Here is a 23,126-nt window from a genome sequence, read left to right on the forward strand (position 1 = left end):
CGAAAAAACATAACGTCAAACGTAACCAACTTTCAAAACAAGAACGTAAACATCAAATTCATTACTTTACACAATAATTTGAACAGAGTCTCCCTACTTTTTAATGATTTTTTGATCATTTTATGTTTAAAATAAAATCCATACTTTTATATTAATGCTTTTAATATTAATATCTTCAGACTTTTAACTGCGAACTACTTCTTTAGTGTAATTTGTTTGCGTGATAATCGCGGACTCACAATATACAAATCTGTATATTGTGGTGCGTCACATAGGAGAGGTCTATCGTACAATGTAGGTGACGTAATGAGGCCTCGACGGGGAGTTTGACAGGACCTGCTATGATAGACACGTGACATGTTAGATATGGAACCGGATATGATAGGTACATGTACGTCATGTGTTAAATACAGGACCGGATATGATAGGTACGTCACGTGTTAAATACGGGACCGGATATGATAGATACGTCATGTGTTAAATCCAGGACCGAAAATGCTAGGTACATGTATGTCACGTGTTAAATACAGGACCGGATATGCTGGTTGCCTAAGCGAAGGAACATAGGGAGGCTGACGGATATTGTATATTTACATGAGGCAGTGTAATCCACGTGACTGACAATAACAAAATATTTCTATTTCACTGCAGTTAACTATTCCTATATACGTTGTCTCTATGTTGTATTCCTAGATCCGAGTTTGGTCACAACCTGACAAGATCAAGCAAACAGAGTACGCGATCGACATGGTGATGAAGTGTTACAATTTCTTCACTGAATACTTCAATATCACAGACGTGTTGACCAAATCAGGTAAGTATATACTATTTCAACATCACAGACGTGTTGACCAAATCAGGTAAGTATATACTATTTCAACATCACAGACGTGTTGACCAAGTCAGGTAAGTATATACATATGGAAACGTCACCATTGTCGATGAAGGGCTGCAAAATTTAAGCATATGCTCGGCGCTTAGGGCCTTTGAGCAGAGAGGGGTCTTTATCTTGCCACACTGCTGTGACACGGGGTCTCAGTTTTTGCGGTCTCATCCGAAGAACCGTTTAGTCGCTTCTTACGACAAGTAAGGGGGTACTGAGGACCTATTCTGACCCGGATCCCCACGGGAGATGATAGTAAACACAGACTACTAGACGCGTTGGCTAAATCAGATATTTATTTGAATATGTACAGTAATGGTAGTTTATCCCGAAAGTCTCCTAATTTCAAAGGTAGTCTGTATCTAATACATTAAAATATCCGTTTGAAATCCCTATTTTTAAATGACTGATGTACAATACTTGAGGTTGGCAATACCGAAGATTTAATCATGAATCTATTAGATAAAGGGCTTGATTTAGAATTTTTACAATAGTTGAAACACAAAATTTATCCCAACAGTCATCAATATTTGTAGCATTACGACTTGAAATAGTCCTTTATATAGCAATACTTATACTTTCCATTACAGATCACGTTGCAGTTCCGGATTTCAGTGGGGGAGCAATGGAGAATTGGGGTCTCGTGCTTTATCGCGAGACTGCGTTACTATATGAACATGGCGTGTCCTCCAGCGAAAACAAGCTAATGGTCACTCTCATTGTGGCTCATGAAGTTGCACATACGGTATGTCGAGGATAGTGTGGAAATAATGACTATTTATACTGATAGTACTACCTGTGTAAGCAGCACTATTTCTATTCAGATTGTACTGTAAGTGATATTATTTCTATCGTAGTTGTACCATAAGCAGTGCTATTAATGTCTATCGTAATTGTACCATAAGCAGTACTATTTCTATCGTGATTGGACTATAAGTAATACTATTTCTATCGTGATTGGACTGGTAGTAGTACTATTTATATTGTGATATATGGAATACTATAGGGACTACTAATTCTCTTGAGAAGTACGGTAAGTAATGTAAGAGGTAACTAGTGCAACCTACGTTGGTACATTTCAGAATTTTCGAGATCAATTCTTTGCGAGGTCCGTATAGTCATATTTAGACCTCATCAAAAGTCAATGGCTGACAATAATTGTCAGGTATATTAAATCAGTGTCACAATTCATTTTTCTGCCCCCGGATTTGAGGTCATCTAATTTTGGTCGGTCAGTCTGTTTGTCTGTCCGTCCGTCAGTATTTCTGTCTGTCTATTTGCAGAAAACTTTAATCTTGGTCATATCTTTTACACCGTAACAGTAAGGCCTTTCACATTTGGTACGTGTATTCCTTGTGGTAAGACCTTACTATTGGCAACGACATCTTTGACCTGATGATCTTTTCACTGACCTTCGACCTACTTTTAGAAAAAATCATAACATAAGCCTTTTTTTAAATCGTAAAAAGTACTGTTTTATATTAAGCGTGTGCATGTTTTGTGAGAGGACCTTTCCAATGATACAAGATCTGTTGACGTTGTAACCTTGACATTGACCTCGTTTTTGGCATTTTTCCAAACAAAGCTTTAACCTTGGTCATATCTTTTAAACGATAAAAGGTAGACCTTTCAGATTTAGCATGTGTATTCCCTGTGGCACAACCTTTCTATTGGTCCAAATGTGTTGATCTTATGACCTTGAAATTGACTTCTGACCTACTTTGAAAATGATTCCATATAATGTAATCCGGGAACATCAGTGTTTCAAAAACACATTTTGTTTTTCATTGCTTCAGCAAAGAAAAAAATGCATTATAACAGTGGTTTGTTAACGTGGAAAGGGATTTCTGGTTTTTGCGGTGTTTTTATAATACGGATTATCATTTTTTGTTATTTTGCTGTGGTTTTATATTATGGATTGTTGTCTATGTGATTACTCAGTGATTATTTGAGATATCCATAACTGTAATTTTCTGCAATTTGATGACATGCAGTTTCATAACTTTATTTTTCAGTGGTTTGAAGATATGCAGTGTTTAAATGTTATTCGCAGTGATTCTGTAATATAGAGTGTTGTAACTGTGTTTTTCAGTGGTTGGATAATAAGGAGTGTTGTGGATGTTATTTACCAGGAAAATGTGATATACAGTGTTGAGCTGTTATTTTACAGTGGTTTGATGATATACAGAGCTGTTATTTTACAGTGGTTTGATGATATACAGAGCTGTTATTTTACAGTGGTTTGACGATATACAGAGCTGTTATTTTACAGTGGTTTGATGATATGTTGAGCTGTTATTCTACAGTGGTTTGATGATATAGAGAGCTGTTATTTTACAGTGGTTTGATGATATGTTGAGCTGTTATTTTATAGTGGTTTGATGATATACAGAGATGTTATTTTACAGTGGTTTGATGATATGTTGAGCTGTTAATTTACAGTGGTTTGATGATATGTTGAGCTGTTATTTTACAGTGGTTTGATGATATGTTAAGCTGTTATTTTACAGTGGTTTGATGATATCTTGAGCTGTTATTTTACAATGGTTTGATGATATACAGAGCTGTTATTTTAAAGTGGTTTGATGATATGTTGAGCTGTTATTTTACAGTGATTTGATGATATGTTGAGCTGTTAATTTACAGTGGTTTGATGATATACAGAGCTGTTATTTTAAAGTGGTTTGATGATATGTTGAGCTGTTATTTTACAGTGGTTTGATGATATACAGAGCTGTTATTTTACAGTGGTTTGATGATATGTTGAGCTGTTATTTTACAGTGGTTTGATGATATACACAGCTGTTATTTTACAGTGGTTTGATGATATACACAGCTGTTATTTTACAGTGGTATGTTGATATACAGAGCTGTTATTTTACAGTGGTTTGATGATATGTTGAGCTGGGGGGTTTTTTGTTGTTTTTTTTTTACAGTTGTTTGATGATATGTTGAGCTATTATTTTACATTGCTTTGATGATATGTTGAGCTGGGTTTTTGGTTTTTTTGGTTTTTTTACAGTGGTTTGATGATATACAGAGCTGTTTTTACAATAGTTTGGTGACATACAGTGTTTAACTGCTATTTTACAGTGGTTTGGTGACATACAGTGTTTAACTGCTATTTTACAGTGGTTTGGTGACATACAATGTTTAACTCTATTTTACAGTGGTTTGGTAATATGGTAACTATGCGGTGGTGGGACGATCTGTGGTTGAATGAGGGCTTCGCGAGTCTTCTGATGTATTTTGCAATGGACGCCATTTACCCAGACTGGAACGTCGTAAGTTTAGAAATACTGTTTCAGATCATTCTAAGTCAATATATACATAAAAACGATTCAACCAATCAGATGTAACAGCGCTATTTACTGCAATGCCTTCTGCGACACAAGATAAGTTTATAATGGTAAATGTCTGCTTATAATGACATCGCTAGAAATGCACATCTGCTATTTGCTCGGAACGGTATCGTGAAACTTTATGAAGAGCATTTCTTCAAATTTCAGTCATGTAGTAGTCCTGAAGGTGCTAGGCACGAATTGCCCTGCCACCTTCGGATACGTAATGCACTGCAAGATGACGTACCTGCAGTGACGTGTACAGCTTCTCGCTCCCTCTCTTTGTTAACTACTGACTAGAGCAGATATGTCTCTGTCAGCTCCGCTATATAGTAGTATTGTAGTAAATGTGGGCATGATACTATATCGTGATTTATTTGTCCAGTTATATAGTCGCATACTTCTTACAGAGAAGTGGGGGAAGGGGTTGTCTATTGGTTTCTGACTTTTAACGTTTTGGGGCAAAGACAAAGACTTCATTGATGTTTTTGTCTAATGAATGTGATGTTTTGTACGTATGATAATTAATAAATTACAATACACTGTAAGACCTATTTTATCCAATATGCTTCCGAAGATAAGTCTTATGTCGGATTCACACTATTAGACTACTCGGTATAAAAAAATGTGGAAAAAGAGGAGTGGTAACAAAAAATAAAGCAGTGATACGGATTACAAAAGAGTCGGATTAGGCAGGTTAATCTTTCATCTGCGATAATTTCTTTATCTTGTGTTGATAATGTTTTTTCTTTCAGTTTACTTTATCTGTTGTTGCAAAAGAAGTATTTCCAGTGATGGTCAAAGATGCTCTGACGACATCACATCCGGTTTCTACTCCGATCGCCACACCTAACGACATTGCAGAATCGTTTGATTCCATTTCATACAGCAAGGTAATCGTGAATCTCCAATCAAACCCTCAGTTACATATACATACAGCAAGGTAATAGTGAACCTCCAATCAAACCCTCAGTTACATACAGCAAGGTAATCGTGAATCTCCAATCAAACCCTCAGTTATATATACATACAGCAAGGTAATAGTGAATCTCCAATCAAACCCTCAGTTACATACAGCATAGTAATAGTGAATCTCCAATCGAACCTTCAGTTATATACACGGAAAGGTAATAGTGAACCTCCAATCAAACCCTCAGTTACATACACAGCAAGGTAATAGTGAACCTCCAATCAAACCCTATGTTACATACAGCAAGGTAATAGTGAATCTCCAATCAAACCCTCAGTTACATACACGGAAAGGTAATAGTGAACCTCCAATCAAACCCTTAATTACATACAGTAAGGTAATGATAGTGAACCTCCAATCAAACCCTCAGTTGCATACACAGCAAGGTAATAGTGAACCTCCAATCAAACCCTCTGTTACATATAGTGAGGGTAAGAGAAAATCTCATATATTTCATGTTGCACAGTAAAGTAAAGCAAAACCTCAAATCAAAACCATTAGTTTCATACACGGAGGTAAGAGAAAATCTCATTCCAAAATCTCACTTTACTTAAAACATTTTTGTTACGCAATTCTTTGTCTTTTTAGGCTTTTACATAGAAGAAAGTCCACTTATAGTGAAAAAGGTTACCTGTAGGTGTCCAATAAGTTGACAATTGTTGTCCATTATTTTTAAGAAAGGACAGAAACTGTCCGTTCTTAAAAATAATGGACAGTAATTGTCAACTTATAGGACGGTGCCAGGTAAACCCAATAACTTATTAGACGTCTATAGGTAGGCTGAAAATAAGAGAAAAACAATACGTTTGTCAAAGAGCTACAAATTTAATTTTAAATTCCCTACAAGTAAGAATCAACACAGATGTCGGAAAAATCACTGAAACACTTAAAACGATATCCCCCCCTTAGTATAATCCTCTGCTCCAACTTTGAGATTCACAATTTAAAAAAAAAAAATCCATGGGCCATTATTATATCGCATAAAAACTTAAATTTGAAAGACATATTTTCATGCTGTATTGATCCAGAGGCACATTCCGAAACTTCCTCACAATGCTTTTTTTATGCTTTCTTTATTAACATATCCTGATTCTGAATTATTATTTTCGCTTTCATGAATAATTTCATTTCATTTCACGAGATGGACGTATTGTGTTCTTTTTTGGCTGGCTTTAATTATTTCCTCATCCAAATATTCGAAAACACAATGCTTTTCAGATCAAAATTTGGCTTCATAATTTTTTCACCCTCCATCTCCAGAATATAACACTCATGAAGATAATATTCGCAGTACTTTCATTAAAATCCTTAAATTTTGATTGTGCAATGAAAATTATCTCCCCATCAGAGGACGACATGTTGATATGACTCAGTACTTCATAGTGAGTTAATATAAAAATTGCAATACAAGACTACTTAATTGAGATTGTCCAGTAAATGAACAAAAGAAACAGACTTTTACGCAAGACTGGTTATATTGTCAGACTATTCAAAAATAGCTTTATTCATAATTGTCATTGTCAATGGGTTTACCTGAGTATGTACATTCTTAGAACAAAAGATGCAATGTTTTAAGTTGGAAAAAAGCCTCAAGCTGTCCATTCTGTGAGAGAAAGAATTGATCTCGGCCCTACAGGGCTCGATTATCTTAATCGTAAGATTTTTTGTCAATCCCAGATCTTTAAAGTAGAGACCTTATAGAGATGTACTTTAGTCAGATTGTCCTCAGTTCACCACAATAGGAAAATATACAGTGCATTGACATTTTTGTGATAATATGACAACCAACTAATAAATCAAATTCAAAAAACATATTAGTAAGTGTTGATAAGAAAATTGCAGATACTATCGAACTACACTCTGTACGGGAGATAAGCAGCTATTAGTAGCTCATTACTTCAGGATATGACGTAAGGGTGACGTAAGACGTGGAATTTAGGGGCGAGATCAAAAGTTCAATGTTTTACAAAAAACTAAATTCACATAGTTTTCATCAATATCCCCCATCCCCCTTTAAAACTAAATAAGATGAATGTTGAAGCTAATCGATTAACAAGTAAAAACATACAATTATACATAACACTCTGTATACCTTTTCTACTGTTTATTCACAAATGAAAGTCACTGCATTAAAGCTATGAGATGTTCATTAAGATGTAATATTATTATGTGGTTTTTAACAGTCGCTTGTCTTTTTCCACTAAAGTGAGTAGTAAGGGTCTTTATCGTGCCACACCTGCTTTGACATGGGACCTCGGTTTTTGCGGTCTCATCCGAAGGGTATTTGAAGAAATTGAAATGTTGTAGAAAGGCATCAGCAAAACGCGTTGAGAGTAAATCCGCTAATATAACATGAAAGGCGAAGATAACGAACACTGATCAATCTAATAATCCTATAAGCAATACAAAATAGATAGATTGGCAAACATGGAACCCTGGACACACCAGAGGTGGGATCAGGTGCCTAGGAGAAGTAAGTATCCCCTGTCGACCTGTCACACCCGCCGTGCGCCCTATATCTTGATCAGGTAAACGGAGTTATCCATAGTCAAAATCGGTGTTCCAAGAACGGCCTAACAATCGATATGAAATATGTCAGACAGTATTTGACCCAATGATAGGTTGTATTGGCGAACTAGATCGTTATAACGACCATAGAAATTGCGAAATACTGACTTCAATCGAGACTACCAGTACCATCCACTTGTTTGTCAGTAGCTTGCCTCGATTTAAAAGCTGATTATACGCAGAACAAGCATACATATATATATATATAATATACATTATAAGCTTTAACGTCTATACATACACTGTAATTGTCTATATATACACTACTCCAATGTCTATATGTACACTGTATGTAATATCTATATGTACACTGTATGTAAACATCTATATGTACACTGTATGTAAATGTCTATATGTACACTGTATGTAAATATCTATATGTACACTGTATGTAAATGTCTATATGTACACTGTATGTAAATGTGTATATATACACTGTATGTAAATATCTATATGTACACTGTATGTAAATAACTATATGTACACTGTATGTAAATATACATATGTACGCTGTATGTAAATGTCTATATGTACACCTGTATGTAAATGTCTATATGTACACCTGTATGTAAATGTCTATATGTACACTGTATGTAAATGTCTTTATGTATACTGTATGTAAATATCTATATGTACACTGTATGTAAATATTTATATGTACACTGTATATAAATATCTATATGTATACTGTATGTAAATGTCTATATGTACGCTGTATGTAAATGTCTATATGTACGCTGTATGTAAATATCTTTATGTACACTGTATGTAAATGTCTATATATACACTGTATGTAAATGTCTATATGTACACTGTATGTAAATGTCTATATGTACACTGTATGTAAATATCTATATGTACACTGTATGTAAATATCTATATGTACACTGTATGTAAATATCTATATGTACTCTGTATGTAAATATGTACGCTGTATGTAAATGTCTATATGTACACTGTACTTTGTATCTATCTACACTATATTTGTTCAGGGCATGGCGATTCTGAGAATGTTGATGGGATTTGTGGGATGGGAAGACTTTCAGAAAGGACTGCGGGTAAGTACTCAGTTGTCCGTCTAAAATTGTTTAGTGATTTTTCCATTTACAAAAACGTATACAAACTTCACGTTCTTTTGTTTTATAGACCTACGTTAGCAAATTTAAATATCAAAATGCAGCAATGGACCAACTGTGGGACACTTTTACAGAGGTATGTAAACACATATAGCAAGGGAAAACCTAAGTAAACCAAGAAGACAAGAAAAACCTAAGTAAAGAAAGAAGACAAGAAAAAATCTAAATAAACAAAGAAAACAAGAAAAAACCTAAGTAAACAAAGAAAACAAGAAAAAACCTAAGTAAACAAAGAAAACAAGAAAAAACCTAAGTAAACAAAGAAAACAAGAAAAAACCTAAGTAAACAAAGAAGACAAGTGGATAATTTTACAAAAGTATGAAAACAAAGTTAGCAAATAAAAAAGCAACAACACAAATAACATAATAGGGCAATTCTACAGATGTGTGAAAACGATAGCAAACTTAAAAACAACAACAACTGCAACACAAATAACGCAATACCACAGATGTGTGAAAACGATAGCAAACTTAAAAACAACAACAACTGCAACACAAATAACGCAATACCACAGATGTGTGAAAACAAAGTTAGCAGATAAACAGCAATAACAACAACAACAACACAATGGGACAATTTCTCAGATGTGTGAAAACAAATATAGCAATACACAACAACAAGAAAACAAAAACAACATTACTATCAAAGAAGCAAATAAGACAATGGGACAATTGTACAGAGGTATATAACACAAAGATAGCAATCAAGACTTCTGGATACCTTTAGAAAGGTGAAAGGTATATATATATATATATATATATATATATATATATATATATATATATATATATATATCAGGAAGAAATGAATAAAAGTCTGGACTCTTTTTACATATATACATATCAAAAGTCTGCACTCTTTTTACATATCTCTTAAAATCCTAAATAACCCGGTGTTGTGAAGTAATGAGTTAGGTTAGAAGACATATTTTCACTCAATGAAGACTACAAATTATTCCACACTTCGTTTTAGATTCTGTATTTTTCTATGAAATAATGATTAAACATACAAGGAATACAATAGACTGTTGAATATAAACACAGACTAACAGTGGGGTTTACTATAAACCTGTAACTTATGAAATAGGCCAATCAATGTGTAACCCTAAATAGTGCAATATCGATTTATTATCAAACTACAATTAATATATAACAAATATCTTCTACTTGATATACTAGTACCTCTAGCCTCATCTTATATGAAAGACATTTCTTAATTATCCTTCAAATAGGCAAACTTCTATAATGCTTGATCTATGAATGGGAAGCTGACGTCATGGCGTCATTACACACATAATATCATATGATTTTCCATATATATACATGTATATTTCTCTTCGATATCTTTACCAATTGTAAGTATGAATGCTTTCCATTTGTGAACAATCTGCATGTGTATCATTATCTATACAGTTTTATGCTGTTTTAATGGCTGGGAATTTCAAGAGAAATGAAATTAGACTGTATTTTTAAAAAAAACACTAAAAAATGAACTCGTGACATCAAGTACGGTATAACGCCTTGCTCCCACTTCCTAACGACGTGTAGACCAAAAAAAAAGTGTACACTAAATAATAGTAACAAGTATAGCTTTTTAACAAAGCCTGCCGTCTTTAGGAAGAACCTTATATAGTAAACTGATATAAATGTATGATATGCTTTTTAAGTATCTATATTTTTATTAAATGACCACATAATCAAACTTTTCTAAAATGTTAAATCTTATATAAAGTCAAGTTTTTAAAGAACACCTACTAGAAACTACTGTACAATAATTTTTCTAGTATGACCTTGAAGTAGACATGATATTTATACTAAAAAATAGAAAGCATTGTTTCTTTTCAACCTTAAGAAAACAATGAAAAGCAGATGTTCAGCGTGTTTAATTTTTCACAAAGCATGAAACAAAAACTACTAAATAGCTGAAAATTGCCAAAATTTTATCAAGAAGAATTGTAATGTTTGCGTGGGGAAAAAAAGACCATTTTTGTTGTGTGATGAATTATAGAAACTGTTTTTTTTATCGTTGTTATGAATAAGATTAAAATGTCAGTTTCAATTTTTCTTCTTTCTTCTCTTCGTTTACTCTCTCTTTTTTAAGATCGAAAATCCTGTAAAAGTGTTCAGTCGTACGGAAATTAGATCATCACGAAATTATCCCCCTTGCGTTTAACAGAATTTCAACCAATGAAATAAATTAAATATTTTCACATCATGCATTTCTACCAATCACAAAGTAGAGGAAGGACATCGTCTGAAGTCTAAAATACTTCAACAATATGATACCGTCTTCCTTGGAAGACGGTAATAAAAATGCTTTGTTGAAATAAATTATTGTGATTTCCACGTTAAATGTGATTACTTTTATTTTATATTTATTTTCGAAATGCACCCGTGACAGTAGGCCTAGTTGTCAACGATGTAGGTATCAAATTTGTCTAATCCCAAAAATGAATAATAATTGCACTGTTTATTTGAAAGAAAAAAATGACATACGTTTAAAGGAACAACATTACCAAATAGTGTTGAGACAACGACCCATGTAAAGATTATTTACTCGCAATTGTCGATTCCATAAGCGCTTTCCTCGCTACATTTGGGAATTTATATCGCTATTTGCATGCACTGGTGACTAAAACATATAACATTCGAGAAATTTGTCAATATCGAAATGAATGCTGTCCACGGTGAATAAATTAGGCCCCTAAAAGCTTATATTTTACAACTACTTAACCCTAATTTCCCTATCAGTTGATCGAAGGTCACTGTATCACGTGACTACCTAACTAATTAACGAGACTTTTTGAACTCGGGTCTTATATTTGAATCAGCATTTTGGCTAAATATCGCAATATTTCGACAAACGAACCATTAGAATTCATTACTAAAAGCAGCGGAATGACGAAATGCATATTTTTATAGGTGTACCTGTACTTTAGTCGTATTGTCCAGAATTCACCACGATAAGAAAATACACAGGACATTGGCATTATTGTGATAATATGACAACCAACTAATAAATCCATTTCAAAAACATCATATTCATGCGTGTTAATAAGAAAATTGCAGTTGCTATCAAACTGTATTCTGTGTGGGAAATAAACAGATCATTTACCTCAGGATATGACGTTTGTTTGACGTAAAACGTGGACTTTACATAGGTTATATGAAATGAAAGGATGAACCTGCGTATTGTCGTGACGAATAGTTTTATACTATTTCAACGGCCTGGAATTTCAAGAGAAATAACATTAGACTGTATTTTTAAAGAAAATAATCATTTTGTGGGATACATGAGGGTCTTAACTGCATCTCTTCACATCAGCATAATTTATGCACAGCATGAAGTGCGCAGGCGTGAAGTGTCACAGTTCATTCCTTCAATGAATTCTAATTCATAGATTATAAACTTACTTAGTTCTTACATTGTTAAATTCTTTACTTTAGACGGACAAAGAAATTCAAATTCAAATTCTAAATCAGTACATTGAAATATTTGTTGACAAATAGCTACAGATTGGGGTTTATTAATTTACATGATTTGTTAATTTACACGTACATAAGCTCTGATTGAGAGACAAAGCATGTGCTACTAAAAACAAAAAGCCCCGCCATATAGACAATAACTGCGAGTATAGAAGTAATGAAGTCTACAACCTGTGTCTATTGAATCCTCTAGTAACCTAGTAACAATAGAGGCTACAAACAGGTGGATGGTGCAGGGGTATTAATAGTATCCATTAGAATCATCATTTTCCAAATTCTATGGTCGTTATAATGATCTCGTTTGCCAATACAACCTGTCATTGGGTCAAATGCTGTCTGATGTCTTCCATACCAATTAATAGGCCGCTCTTTGCACTCTAGCCTGACGGTTATAAAACTTTTTTGAGTACGTTTTCATACTCAAACCCCGTGATCTAAATCGTATTCATACTCAAAGGTGAAGGTTATAAAACTTTTATCAAATTATTCTCATACTCAAATGGAGTACATTGCTCAGAGTTGTACTCAAAGCAAAGAAGGCTGAGTTTGAGTATGAGTACAGTAGAAGTTTTATAGCCTCCAGGCCTAATTTCGACTACGGAATACTCCGTTTATCTGATCAAAATATAAGGTTCACGTCGGGTGTGGTCGGTGGACAGGGGACGTTTACTCCTCAAAGGCACCTGATCCCACCTCTGGTGTGTCCTAGAGTCCGTGTTTGTCCAGCTCTCTATTTTGTATTGCTTGTGGGAGTGAGATTGATCACTGTTCGTTATTTTCACTTTTCATGATATAGTGAAATCCTCTAGTGTGTCCAGGGGTCCGTGTTTGCCCAAATTTGATTGTGTATTTGTTCAGGGTTTGTAAGATTGTTCATTATTTTCACCTTTCCTATTAGACCTTTTAGCCACAAAAGAATAGGTTTCTTCCTCTCTTGATATCAAAGCTATATGTAAAGTATCAAATCTCAATTAAACAAAAATAATGTTTGATATTATATTCTTAGAATACCGGTCGCGGTTGCTTAAATTCGCTTCATAACCGGGAGGTCGTAAATTCGAGTCTAACTCGTGCCATGGCCATGTCAAACCCAAGACGTTAAAATAGGTAGTGATTGCTCCTTCGCCAAACGATCGGTGTGTAGAAGAGAGAGTCCGGGTAATTTCGAATATGCCTTTAAAACCGGAGGTCTCGTGTCGCGACACGTTAAAGAACCCTCGCTGCTACGTCCCTTAAATGTAACACTACTCAGGTCTTTTACAGCTGGGAACTTTTCGACATGAAGGGCCGTAAAACATTTTTTCAAATCCCTCTGAAGCGGTATCAGCTCAGTGACTGTATTTTGGTAGAGGTCATAGGTCAAAGGGGGAGACGCATACAGTGTAGGTGTGTGGAAGTTCCCGAATCGTGTGTAGAAGCAGACACCCACTGACGTTAGTCGCCAAATTTCCCAATTCATAAATCATCCGGTGAATCTGACACACTGGTGAACCGGGCCACGTCTTACAACAGAACTTACGGTCTTCTTTTGTAATTCATTTTATTCTTTACGTTGATTAATTACAAAACTAATTTCACAAAATTAATGAAGTTGACAAATATTGAGAACTATATAACATTGTTATGGTCGTAGTATTACCGTCAAGTTCTTTTGTAAAGCAATGGCCCTGTTAACAAAAAAAAAAACCCCAAAAACTTACGATTAAGATGAAAATTTTAAAACATTTTAATTCTTTTATAGTTCTTTGCTCTCCTATTTTTGAATGAGTAAAAGTTAGTAGATACATTGGTGATGAAACTCTATTCTTACTCGGGACACAGTTGAGTATAAGACAGAGACAATTTTTTAACTCAGTTGACCTATTGCAATTGGTTTTCGTCCGTCTTCGTCTGTCGTGCGTTAACAATTGAACATTTTTAACTTCTTCTTAATAACTACCGGTCCAATTCTTTTCAAATTCGGTATGAAGCATCATTGGGACAAGGGGGACATAAATTATAAATTTCAGGACTCCACCACCCCTGGGGCCTTAGGGACGGGGCAAAAACTGCCCCAAAATGACAATTTTTCAAAAATCTTCTTCTCAAGAACCACACACATGTAAGAAAAACTAAATGCATAGTAATGTAGAGCAGGAAAGCCTCTACCAAAATGGTAAATTTCATGATCTCCGGGTAGGGATTCTGAGCCCAGGGCGGGACCAAATTTGGTATATAGTGTTTATGTGTAAAACACTTAAATAACATTTTCTTTAGTTCTATTGATACTAAATTGAAAGTAAATAGATATTTAGAAAGAATTTACCAAAATTGTAAATTTGATGATCCCAGGGGTAGGGTTTTTGGTATCAGGGTGGGGCCAAAATGTTCAGTTATTTAGTGTGTGAACAATAGACATTTTTAACTTCTTCTTGATAACTATCATTCTAATTCTTTTCAAATTTGGTATGAAACATTTTTGGAACAAGGGGAACATAAACTGTAAATTTCAGGATTCCTGTACCCCTGGGGCCTTAGGGGCAGGGTAAAAAAACTGCCCCAAATTGACCAATTTCAAAAATCTTCTTCTCAAGAACCACACACATGTAAGAAAAACTAAATGCATAGTGATGTAGAACAGGAAAACCTCTACCAAAATTGTAAATTTCATGATCCCTGGGGTAGGGGTTCTGACCCCAGGGCAGGGTCTAACTTGTTATATAGTGTTTGTGTGTAAAACACTTAAATAACATTTTCTTTAGTGCTTTTGATACTAAATTGAAACTAAATGGATAGAGCAGGTAGTCTTTTACCAAACTTGTAAATTTGATTTTCCCGCAGGGATCGAAATTAACTTTTTTCACCACTAGCAAATTTTAGCCAGTGGATTATTTTCCAACTAGCAAAATTGAGCTTTTACTAGCATTTTTCAATCGATTACTGTTTTACATGCATTTAAGAAAACAAGCATGTCTATTTATCAAAATTTTGGGAAAATCTTTTAAAATCTCCTTTAAAGTGCAATAATAAAAATAAGATTGCGAATTCTTTCATTTAAAATTCAATGAATTATCAGACAACATACATGATGTGGGTCATAGGGTACACTTGTGCGGCGTACTCGCTGTCCAGAGATCTACCACCTATTTACAGCATCATGTGGATTGAAATCTTGAAGACTGTTTGCGCCAATTCAAACTATATGTTCAAAACGTTTGGAAATTTCATCTAAAAAAAATTCTAGTTGAAAAGAAAACCCCTCGAACTCGAAGTGTTTGACTGTAGAGTACAGAAGGACACCGCGTGAAACGGTGACACACTGTCATGTGTTGTTTCATGTAGACACGGACGAGATCAATATGCTTGCTATTTAAATCAGACGTCTCTGAGACGTCCGAAATGTGTATGAAGTAGGCCATCTTCGACATCACTGACTGAGATTATCTTGGCCCTAGTTATTTATTCGATCCAAGTTTACTTTTTCAATACTTGTATATTCATTCTGCAAAGCGTTTCTATGCACAAGACAAAATTATTGTAAACTTCAAAGTACAGCCAATAAACCGAGGAAATCCGGGAAAAAGATCGGGGTTTTGTCACTCGCAAAAAGTTGCGATCACTTGTGATTTTTTAGTCGCAAATTCAATTTTTAACTCGCATTTAGCGAGTATTTCCCCTTAATTTCGTTGCCTGTTTCCCCAGAGTAAGGGTTTGGACCCCAGGGTGGGGCCAAACTTAGTATATAGTATTTATGCGTAAGTTTGCTGATACTGTATAAAATCTTAACGCATACTTAGGAATAGCAGAAAAGGATGTACAAAAAATGGTGAATTTCACAACCCAGGGTTATGACTTTAAGATGAGTCCAAATTAGCCATATCTTTTGAAGTTTTAATGCTAATACACCTATTATTTAAAGCCTTTCATCAGTGTATGCACTTTTGAGGGCAGTGAAGTTTTAAGAAAACATCTTGTTTTATACTGTTGCTGAACATTAGAATTTAGCTTAGATATTTAGAACAGGAAATTTTTTCTAGATTTCACAGCCCATGGAAGTAGTGATACTTTTTCACTAGTATTCAGGTGACCGATAAGGCCTGTGGCCCTCTTGTTTGTTTTTTTTTTTTTTTTTTTTTTTTTATCTTAATCGTAAGATTTTTTGTCAATTCCAGATCTTTGAAGTACAGACCTTATAGATATGCACTTAAGTCATATTGTCCTCAATTTACCACAATAGGAAAATATACAGTGCATTGACATTTTTGTGATAATATGACAACCAACTAATAAATCAAATTCAAAAAACATATTAGTAAGTGTTGATAAGAAAATTGCAGATACTATCGAACTACACTCTGTACGGGAGATGAGCAGCTATTAGTAGCTCATTACTTTAGGATATGACGTAAGGGTGACGTAAGACGTGGAATTTAGGGGCGAGATCAAAAGTTCAATGTCTGACAAAAAAACTAAATGCACATAGTTTTCATCAAGATCCCCCCATCCCCCTTTAAAACTAAATATGATGAATGTTGAAGCTAATCGATTAACAAGTAAAAACATACGATTATACATAACACTCTGTGTACCTTTTCTACTGTTTATTCACAAATGAAAGTCACTGCATTAAAGTTATGAGATGTTCATTAAGATGTAATATTATTATGTGGTTTTTAACAGTCGCTTGTCTTTTTCCACTAAAGTGTAATCAATGTCGGATGACAGAAACTTACAGGAAATTTTATCCCCCTCCCCCTAACTATTTGAATTTAGATTTTTATCCGGCATCGATCTTTACATGGGTTGTACATAGTGAGACTGATATCGTTTCTATGGTTTCCACAAATAAGTAATATTTGTGTAACGCAGTCGTTTCTTCGGGGATACTTATCTTGGGTGTTGCTAAAATGCAGAACGGAAAACGAAACGGAACGGAATTTAAGAATCACAGGATTAATGTAGCTATGATATCACCAAAAAATCGGACCAATGCGCTTTATTTAGCTTAAAATCAATATTTGCGTAGTATGTTTACAAGCGGTAAAATAATTTCATCTTAAAATTCTACACCATGAATTGATTAAGCTAGGTTAATTTCGGCATTGACGATATTCACGAGCAGCAACATCTATGGTTAGAGAATGGAAAGAACACACAAGGTTTATATGCCCCCTTCCTCTCGTAGTAAAAAGTATATAATGCACATGTATTTACACATAATACGGTGTATGTGTGTACTTACAACAAGTTAAACATCTTGTGTTTGATTTATCATTATTTAACAGAGACTGAGTGAGCGCAGCGCTTCAGTCCTAAATAGGGAGGGCTTCTGGTAGTTTATTTCTAAACTAAGTACTGATATCTTATTATTTAGATTAATAATGAGACCGACTTATAATTACAATAAAACACAACTTGTAAGCTAGACTTTTAGCAATTTCAAATATTACTAAACCTGTTAAATCCTCTTACTTACGATGGGTCGTACACTTCACCTTAGTTTGCTTTGGTTCTTTTGCAATCGTTTTCCCGCTGTGTCTCCTCGGGTTCAACACTATACCGCAGGAAAATCGAACTTCGCATGTAAAAGTTATGGAAAAACCATATTGTCAAAAGTGGGGTCAAGGTCAAGTTCCCCTGCTACTACGTGTCTGTAATCATTCTTTGTTCTTAGACTCACGTGTACCTTACACGTGTTAATTACTGGAACTCGTGTTCTATACGTATGTCATAGTCAAAAATTCATGAATGACATGCAGCCTTCTTGTTCATGACGTTGCATAGGTTAATGTCAAAAATGGCACAACGTTATCGTAAACTACACTGTATTTACGTTATTATTGTATATAAATAAAGCTTCCTACAGACATATGACGATCATTTTATGGAAATATACACTCTATAAAGGAAATATACACTCTATAAAGGAAATATACACTCTATAAAAGAATTTTGAGTAATGTCATTTTATTTGGACGCGGGCCAAATTTGGTCCCAAACGCACAGTGTCCTTTGATAGGGGTTAGATTATAATTCAATTCTTTCTCAGTGTATCTATCTTAATTTTTCTTAAATTTGAAACAACATAAAAGTACTATCATAATTGTAGGGGGTTGGGGTGTCAGAAAATGACAAAACCGGGAAAAGGGGCCGGGGGACCCACAGACACTTTCTTAATAGCTTTGATAAGTTTCAATCATTTTGAAATTCATATGCATTAGTATGAAGAATATGAAACGGTTGATTCTGAGGGGGACTTCCCGTTCTCTCTGAAACTGCTTTCCTTCTTTTCTGTTATGTTGATTTACATTCCGCGTTTTAGCAACACCCACCCATCTTGAGGACATTTGATACGTATGAAAAAATAAAAATTTTAAAAAAATATGGATGTATGTGTCGATGTATTCATTTTGGTTTACATGTAGTTTGGTTGTAACAAGTTCTAATATAAATTTCATAAAAACATTTAGGGGTCTGAATATTTTCTATGATGTTCAAAAGTTGAAATATATTACTTTTCTATAATTTTATATACATGCATCTCCCCCACTGTTTTGGACTGAATTATGATCATAGAAATGAATTACATTATACACATTTTACTTATCTAAAAACATAAGAGTTTTCATTTTTTCTTATAATTCTTGAAAAATAGCGTTTGTAACAAGAGTCCTTAAGCATATTTTGGACGTTGAATGTGATAATCATGTTTATATATGTGCACTCAAGTTTATTAAAGATTCATTTCGAAACATTTTCTACAATTTCTACCAGTGCAGTATTCACTAGACGCACGGGTACAGGTGCAATGTCTGTGAAAATATATACCAATTGTCAACTGATGCAATCATGAAAGGCGAAGATAACGAACAGTGATCAATATCATAACTCCTATAAGCAATACAAAATAGATAGTTGGGCGAACACGGACCCCTGGACACACCAGAGGTGGGATCAGGTACCTAGGAGGGGTAAGCATCCCCTGTCAGGATAAAAAAGTCGATATCCAGCAGAACAAATACAGTCAAACGCGCTTTTAACGAAGTGCTGGGGGACCAACAATTTGGATTCGTTATAAATGCAATTCATTATATCCAATAAGTTCATAACGTGTTTTAAAACTACATTCATTATAAGATTTCCTAGTCATTAAAATAGGCATGTAATATTTATCACGATTCATCCGCACGTTGTCCACAACTGCAACGTATTCACAAGGAAATTGTTATCGTCGAAATTTGTGAAGACATTAAAGGCAAAAGCATTGGAAATGCCAATATTAGGACTTCACTCCGGCGTACTTTTCATGAAGCGCTAACAGACGTCATAAAGTTTGCCGCGTCGCAGTTCATAACCTCATATATTTTCAAAATTGAAATTTATTTTTAAACACATCAGTATCCTTCCGTGACGTCATACGATTTATGACCCTTGGTGAAGATCAATATATTTCTTCTTGGTTTTTTAAGGCAGTGAATTATAAATACGACATTAAATCTACTATGAACACATGGACCCGCCAGATGGGTTACCCAATCATTACGATGCACGCCCAGGGAGACAGTTATTATCTAACCCAGAGTAGATTTCTTCTTGACGACGGTAAAACCACCAACTCTAATGGAGGGATGTACGAGTAAGTAGTCGTATTGTTTTAATGGAGGATTGTACAAGTAAGTAGTCATATCGTTTTAATGGAGGGCTACCTGTCCCAGTAAGTAGTCGTGTCGTTTTAATGGAGGGTTGTACGAGTAAGTAGTCGTGTCGTTTTAATGGAGGGTTGTACCAGTAAGTAGTAGTATCGTTTTAATGGAGTGTTTTACCAGTAAGTAGTTGTATCATGTACTTAGAAGTACTTGTTGAGTAAAACAGTGTATATAAACACTTTGATACGAAGACTGTAGTATAGTTGGCGATATATTAATGTGATGCATTTGACAATTCAGCTACAAATGGGTGGTGCCATTTACTTACATCACAGAAGGTGATCAGGAGGTGCAACTGCAGTGGATGAATAAATCTTCAGGTAAGATAACAAATCTTCAGGTAAGATAACAAATCCTCAGGTAAGATAACAAATCCTCAGGTAAGATAACAAATCCTCGGGTAAAATGTGTGGATATAACAACCAGATGTGGATATACTAAAAAATTATTCAGGTAAAATATGTGGACAGTTCAGTGAGATATTTTTGTTTTTACAATATATAGAAGACATTTAAGAAATACTAGTAAATTTCATTTTTGAAAATACCTGAGGGTATGAACAGCAACACTTGACGCTGGCATACTTTTCAGGAAGCGGCGATGCGCTTATGGGAAGTGGCGACGCGCTTTATGGGAAGTGATGACGCGCTTTATGGAAAGTGGCGACGCGCTTTATGGGAAGTGGCGACGCGCTTTATGGGAAGCGGTGACGCACTTTATGGCAAGCGGTGACGCACTTTATGGGAAGCGGTGACGCGCTTTATGGGAAGTGGCGACGCGCTTTATGGGAAGTGATGACGCGCTTTATGGAAAGTGGCGACGCGCTTTATGGGAAGTGGCGACGCGTTTTATGGAAAGTGGCGACGCGCTTTATGGGAAGTGGCGACGCGCTTTATGGGAAGCTGTGACGCACTTTATGGGAAGCAGTGACGTGCTTTATGGGAAGTGGCGACGCGCTTTATGGGAAGTGATGAAGCGCTTTATGGAAAGTGGCGACGCGCTTTATGGGAAGTGGCGACGCGTTTTATGGAAAGTGGCGACGCGCTTTATGGGAAGTGGCGACGCGCTTTATGGGAAGCTGTGACGCACTTTATGGGAAGCAGTGACGCGCTTTATGGGAAGTGGCGACGCGCTTTATGGGAAGTGATGAAGCGCTTTATGGAAAGTGGCGACGCGCTTTATGGGAAGTGGCGACGCGTTTTATGGAAAGTGGCGATGCGCTTTATGGGAAGTGGCGACGCGCTTTATGAAGTATGCAAGCGTAAAGCATTGCAGTTCATACCCTTAAGTATTTTCAAAAATGAAATATATTTATTCTACTTTCCTTTTCGTTGGAATCTCAATCCGTTAAATCATATGTACTGTATTTATTAGAACTCGTATACACATTATTCACAACAAATTCATTATTGCAATTCGTAAAGATATTGAAGGCAAACACATTAAAAATATAGACGTGTTGTATTGAATTTCTAGTTACTGATATCCTATCTCGTATTTGATCCATTTGTTTCTTTACGAAATGCAGCCACAATACCAAGGACTACAGACTCGTGGATTCTGGCCAATTATGAGTACGTGGGGTATTATCGCGTGAATTATGAGGTTGACATGTGGGCGCAACTGGCCGGTATTCTGAATCGAAACCACACCGTAAGTCACGCCCGCATTCTCGTTCACATAGACACCTCAAACAAAGAAATATCGATAATGTTGTTGCCACAGTGTTAGAAATGAACTACATGTATGTTGTTTCTGTAAAGCAGATTCATGTTGTATGATATTTCAACTGTAATCATGAAATGGGCATACTCTGAAATGTAGAAAATTTATTTTTTAAAAATGGAGTAATGTTTACGACACTTTTTCAGGAGTTTCCGGAAGCAAACCGAGCGGGATTGATAGGAGACTCCTTTAACCTGGCCAGGTGTGTTCTCTAGAGAATGCGAAACTGTACGAATTAATTATTGAAATCACGCGTGTTCTCTAGAGAATGCGAAACTGTACGAATTAATTATTGAAATCACGCGTATTCTCTAGAGAATGCGAAACTGTACGAATTAATTATTGAAATCACGCGTGTTCTCTAGAGAACGAGAAACTGTACGAATTAATTATTGAAATAATGTGTGTTCTCTAAAGAATGAGAAACTGTACGAATTAATTATTGAAATCACAATCAATTCTGAATAGCAGATGATCTAACTGATGGTAATTAAAACACAAATTTTATTTTTATTTAATACTCGAGGACATGAACTGCGACATTTGATGCCAGCATACTTCATGAGCACATTCATAGAAATTATACTGGCGTGAAGCGTTGCTGTTCATCATATAATGTATTTTCAAAAATGAAACTTATTTTTTCATATTTGCATTTTATTCTTATTTCTGTCGGAATACCATCCTTTGTTAAAATAGCTGTACCAACTTTATCAAGATTAATACGCACATTGAACACATTCATGAGGAAATGGTTATCATTTCAATTGGTAAAGATATCGAAAGTAAAACATGGGAAATGTAAATATTATGTTATACATATCGAAACTCTTCTACATATTTTAGACACACTGAAACTCGTAAATATAATAATTCTAGAACTACATGATTAATTGCACAGATGATAATTTTAGAGCGAAAATCCTGGATTATGACGTTGCACTAAATATGACGACATATCTGAAATACGAGAGAGGTTACGCCCCCTGGGTGGCGTTTCTGGACTCCGTGGAATACATCAGAAGTTCCATCTCCAAGTCGGGGGCATATGTCCTCATGCAGGTACATAATTTACAATGTAGGTAAATCTAGAAGAAAAAAAATCTAATCTTGTATTTTTTTTTTGCTAGAATAATTGTGAATTATTTTGGTTGAGATAAACGGCAATCAGTCTTATTTCTCGATAAGCTTTCAAAACATTCAGAAAAATCAACAACACTACATTCTTTGCATTGCGCTGGCAGATGTTCCAGCACTATAATAACTGACCAACATCACGCCGTCCGTAGAAGTGGTTCTCTAACGTTAAATCTCTATAACGTGGTATGTAGA

The 23,126-nt window shown here is 35.1% G+C and overlaps 1 protein-coding gene across 1 annotated transcript in view; it reads left to right on the top strand.

The window, feature by feature from the left end:
• LOC125662022 (aminopeptidase N-like) overlaps positions 1 to 23,126 on the top strand; it is a 49,456-nt gene that overhangs the window by 15,751 nt on the left and 10,579 nt on the right. The window contains exons 4-14 of the mRNA XM_048894198.2: positions 694 to 814; positions 1,474 to 1,628; positions 4,054 to 4,167; positions 4,980 to 5,117; positions 8,755 to 8,820; positions 8,909 to 8,974; positions 19,833 to 19,999; positions 20,310 to 20,389; positions 21,598 to 21,722; positions 21,941 to 21,996; positions 22,709 to 22,856. Coding sequence (XP_048750155.2) covers positions 694 to 814; positions 1,474 to 1,628; positions 4,054 to 4,167; positions 4,980 to 5,117; positions 8,755 to 8,820; positions 8,909 to 8,974; positions 19,833 to 19,999; positions 20,310 to 20,389; positions 21,598 to 21,722; positions 21,941 to 21,996; positions 22,709 to 22,856 — 1,236 coding nt within the window. The remainder of the gene's footprint in view (positions 1 to 693; positions 815 to 1,473; positions 1,629 to 4,053; positions 4,168 to 4,979; positions 5,118 to 8,754; positions 8,821 to 8,908; positions 8,975 to 19,832; positions 20,000 to 20,309; positions 20,390 to 21,597; positions 21,723 to 21,940; positions 21,997 to 22,708; positions 22,857 to 23,126) is intronic.

This window comes from Ostrea edulis, chromosome 8, assembly GCF_947568905.1.
Source record: "Ostrea edulis chromosome 8, xbOstEdul1.1, whole genome shotgun sequence".
NCBI classification, from domain to species: domain Eukaryota; kingdom Metazoa; phylum Mollusca; class Bivalvia; order Ostreida; family Ostreidae; genus Ostrea; species Ostrea edulis.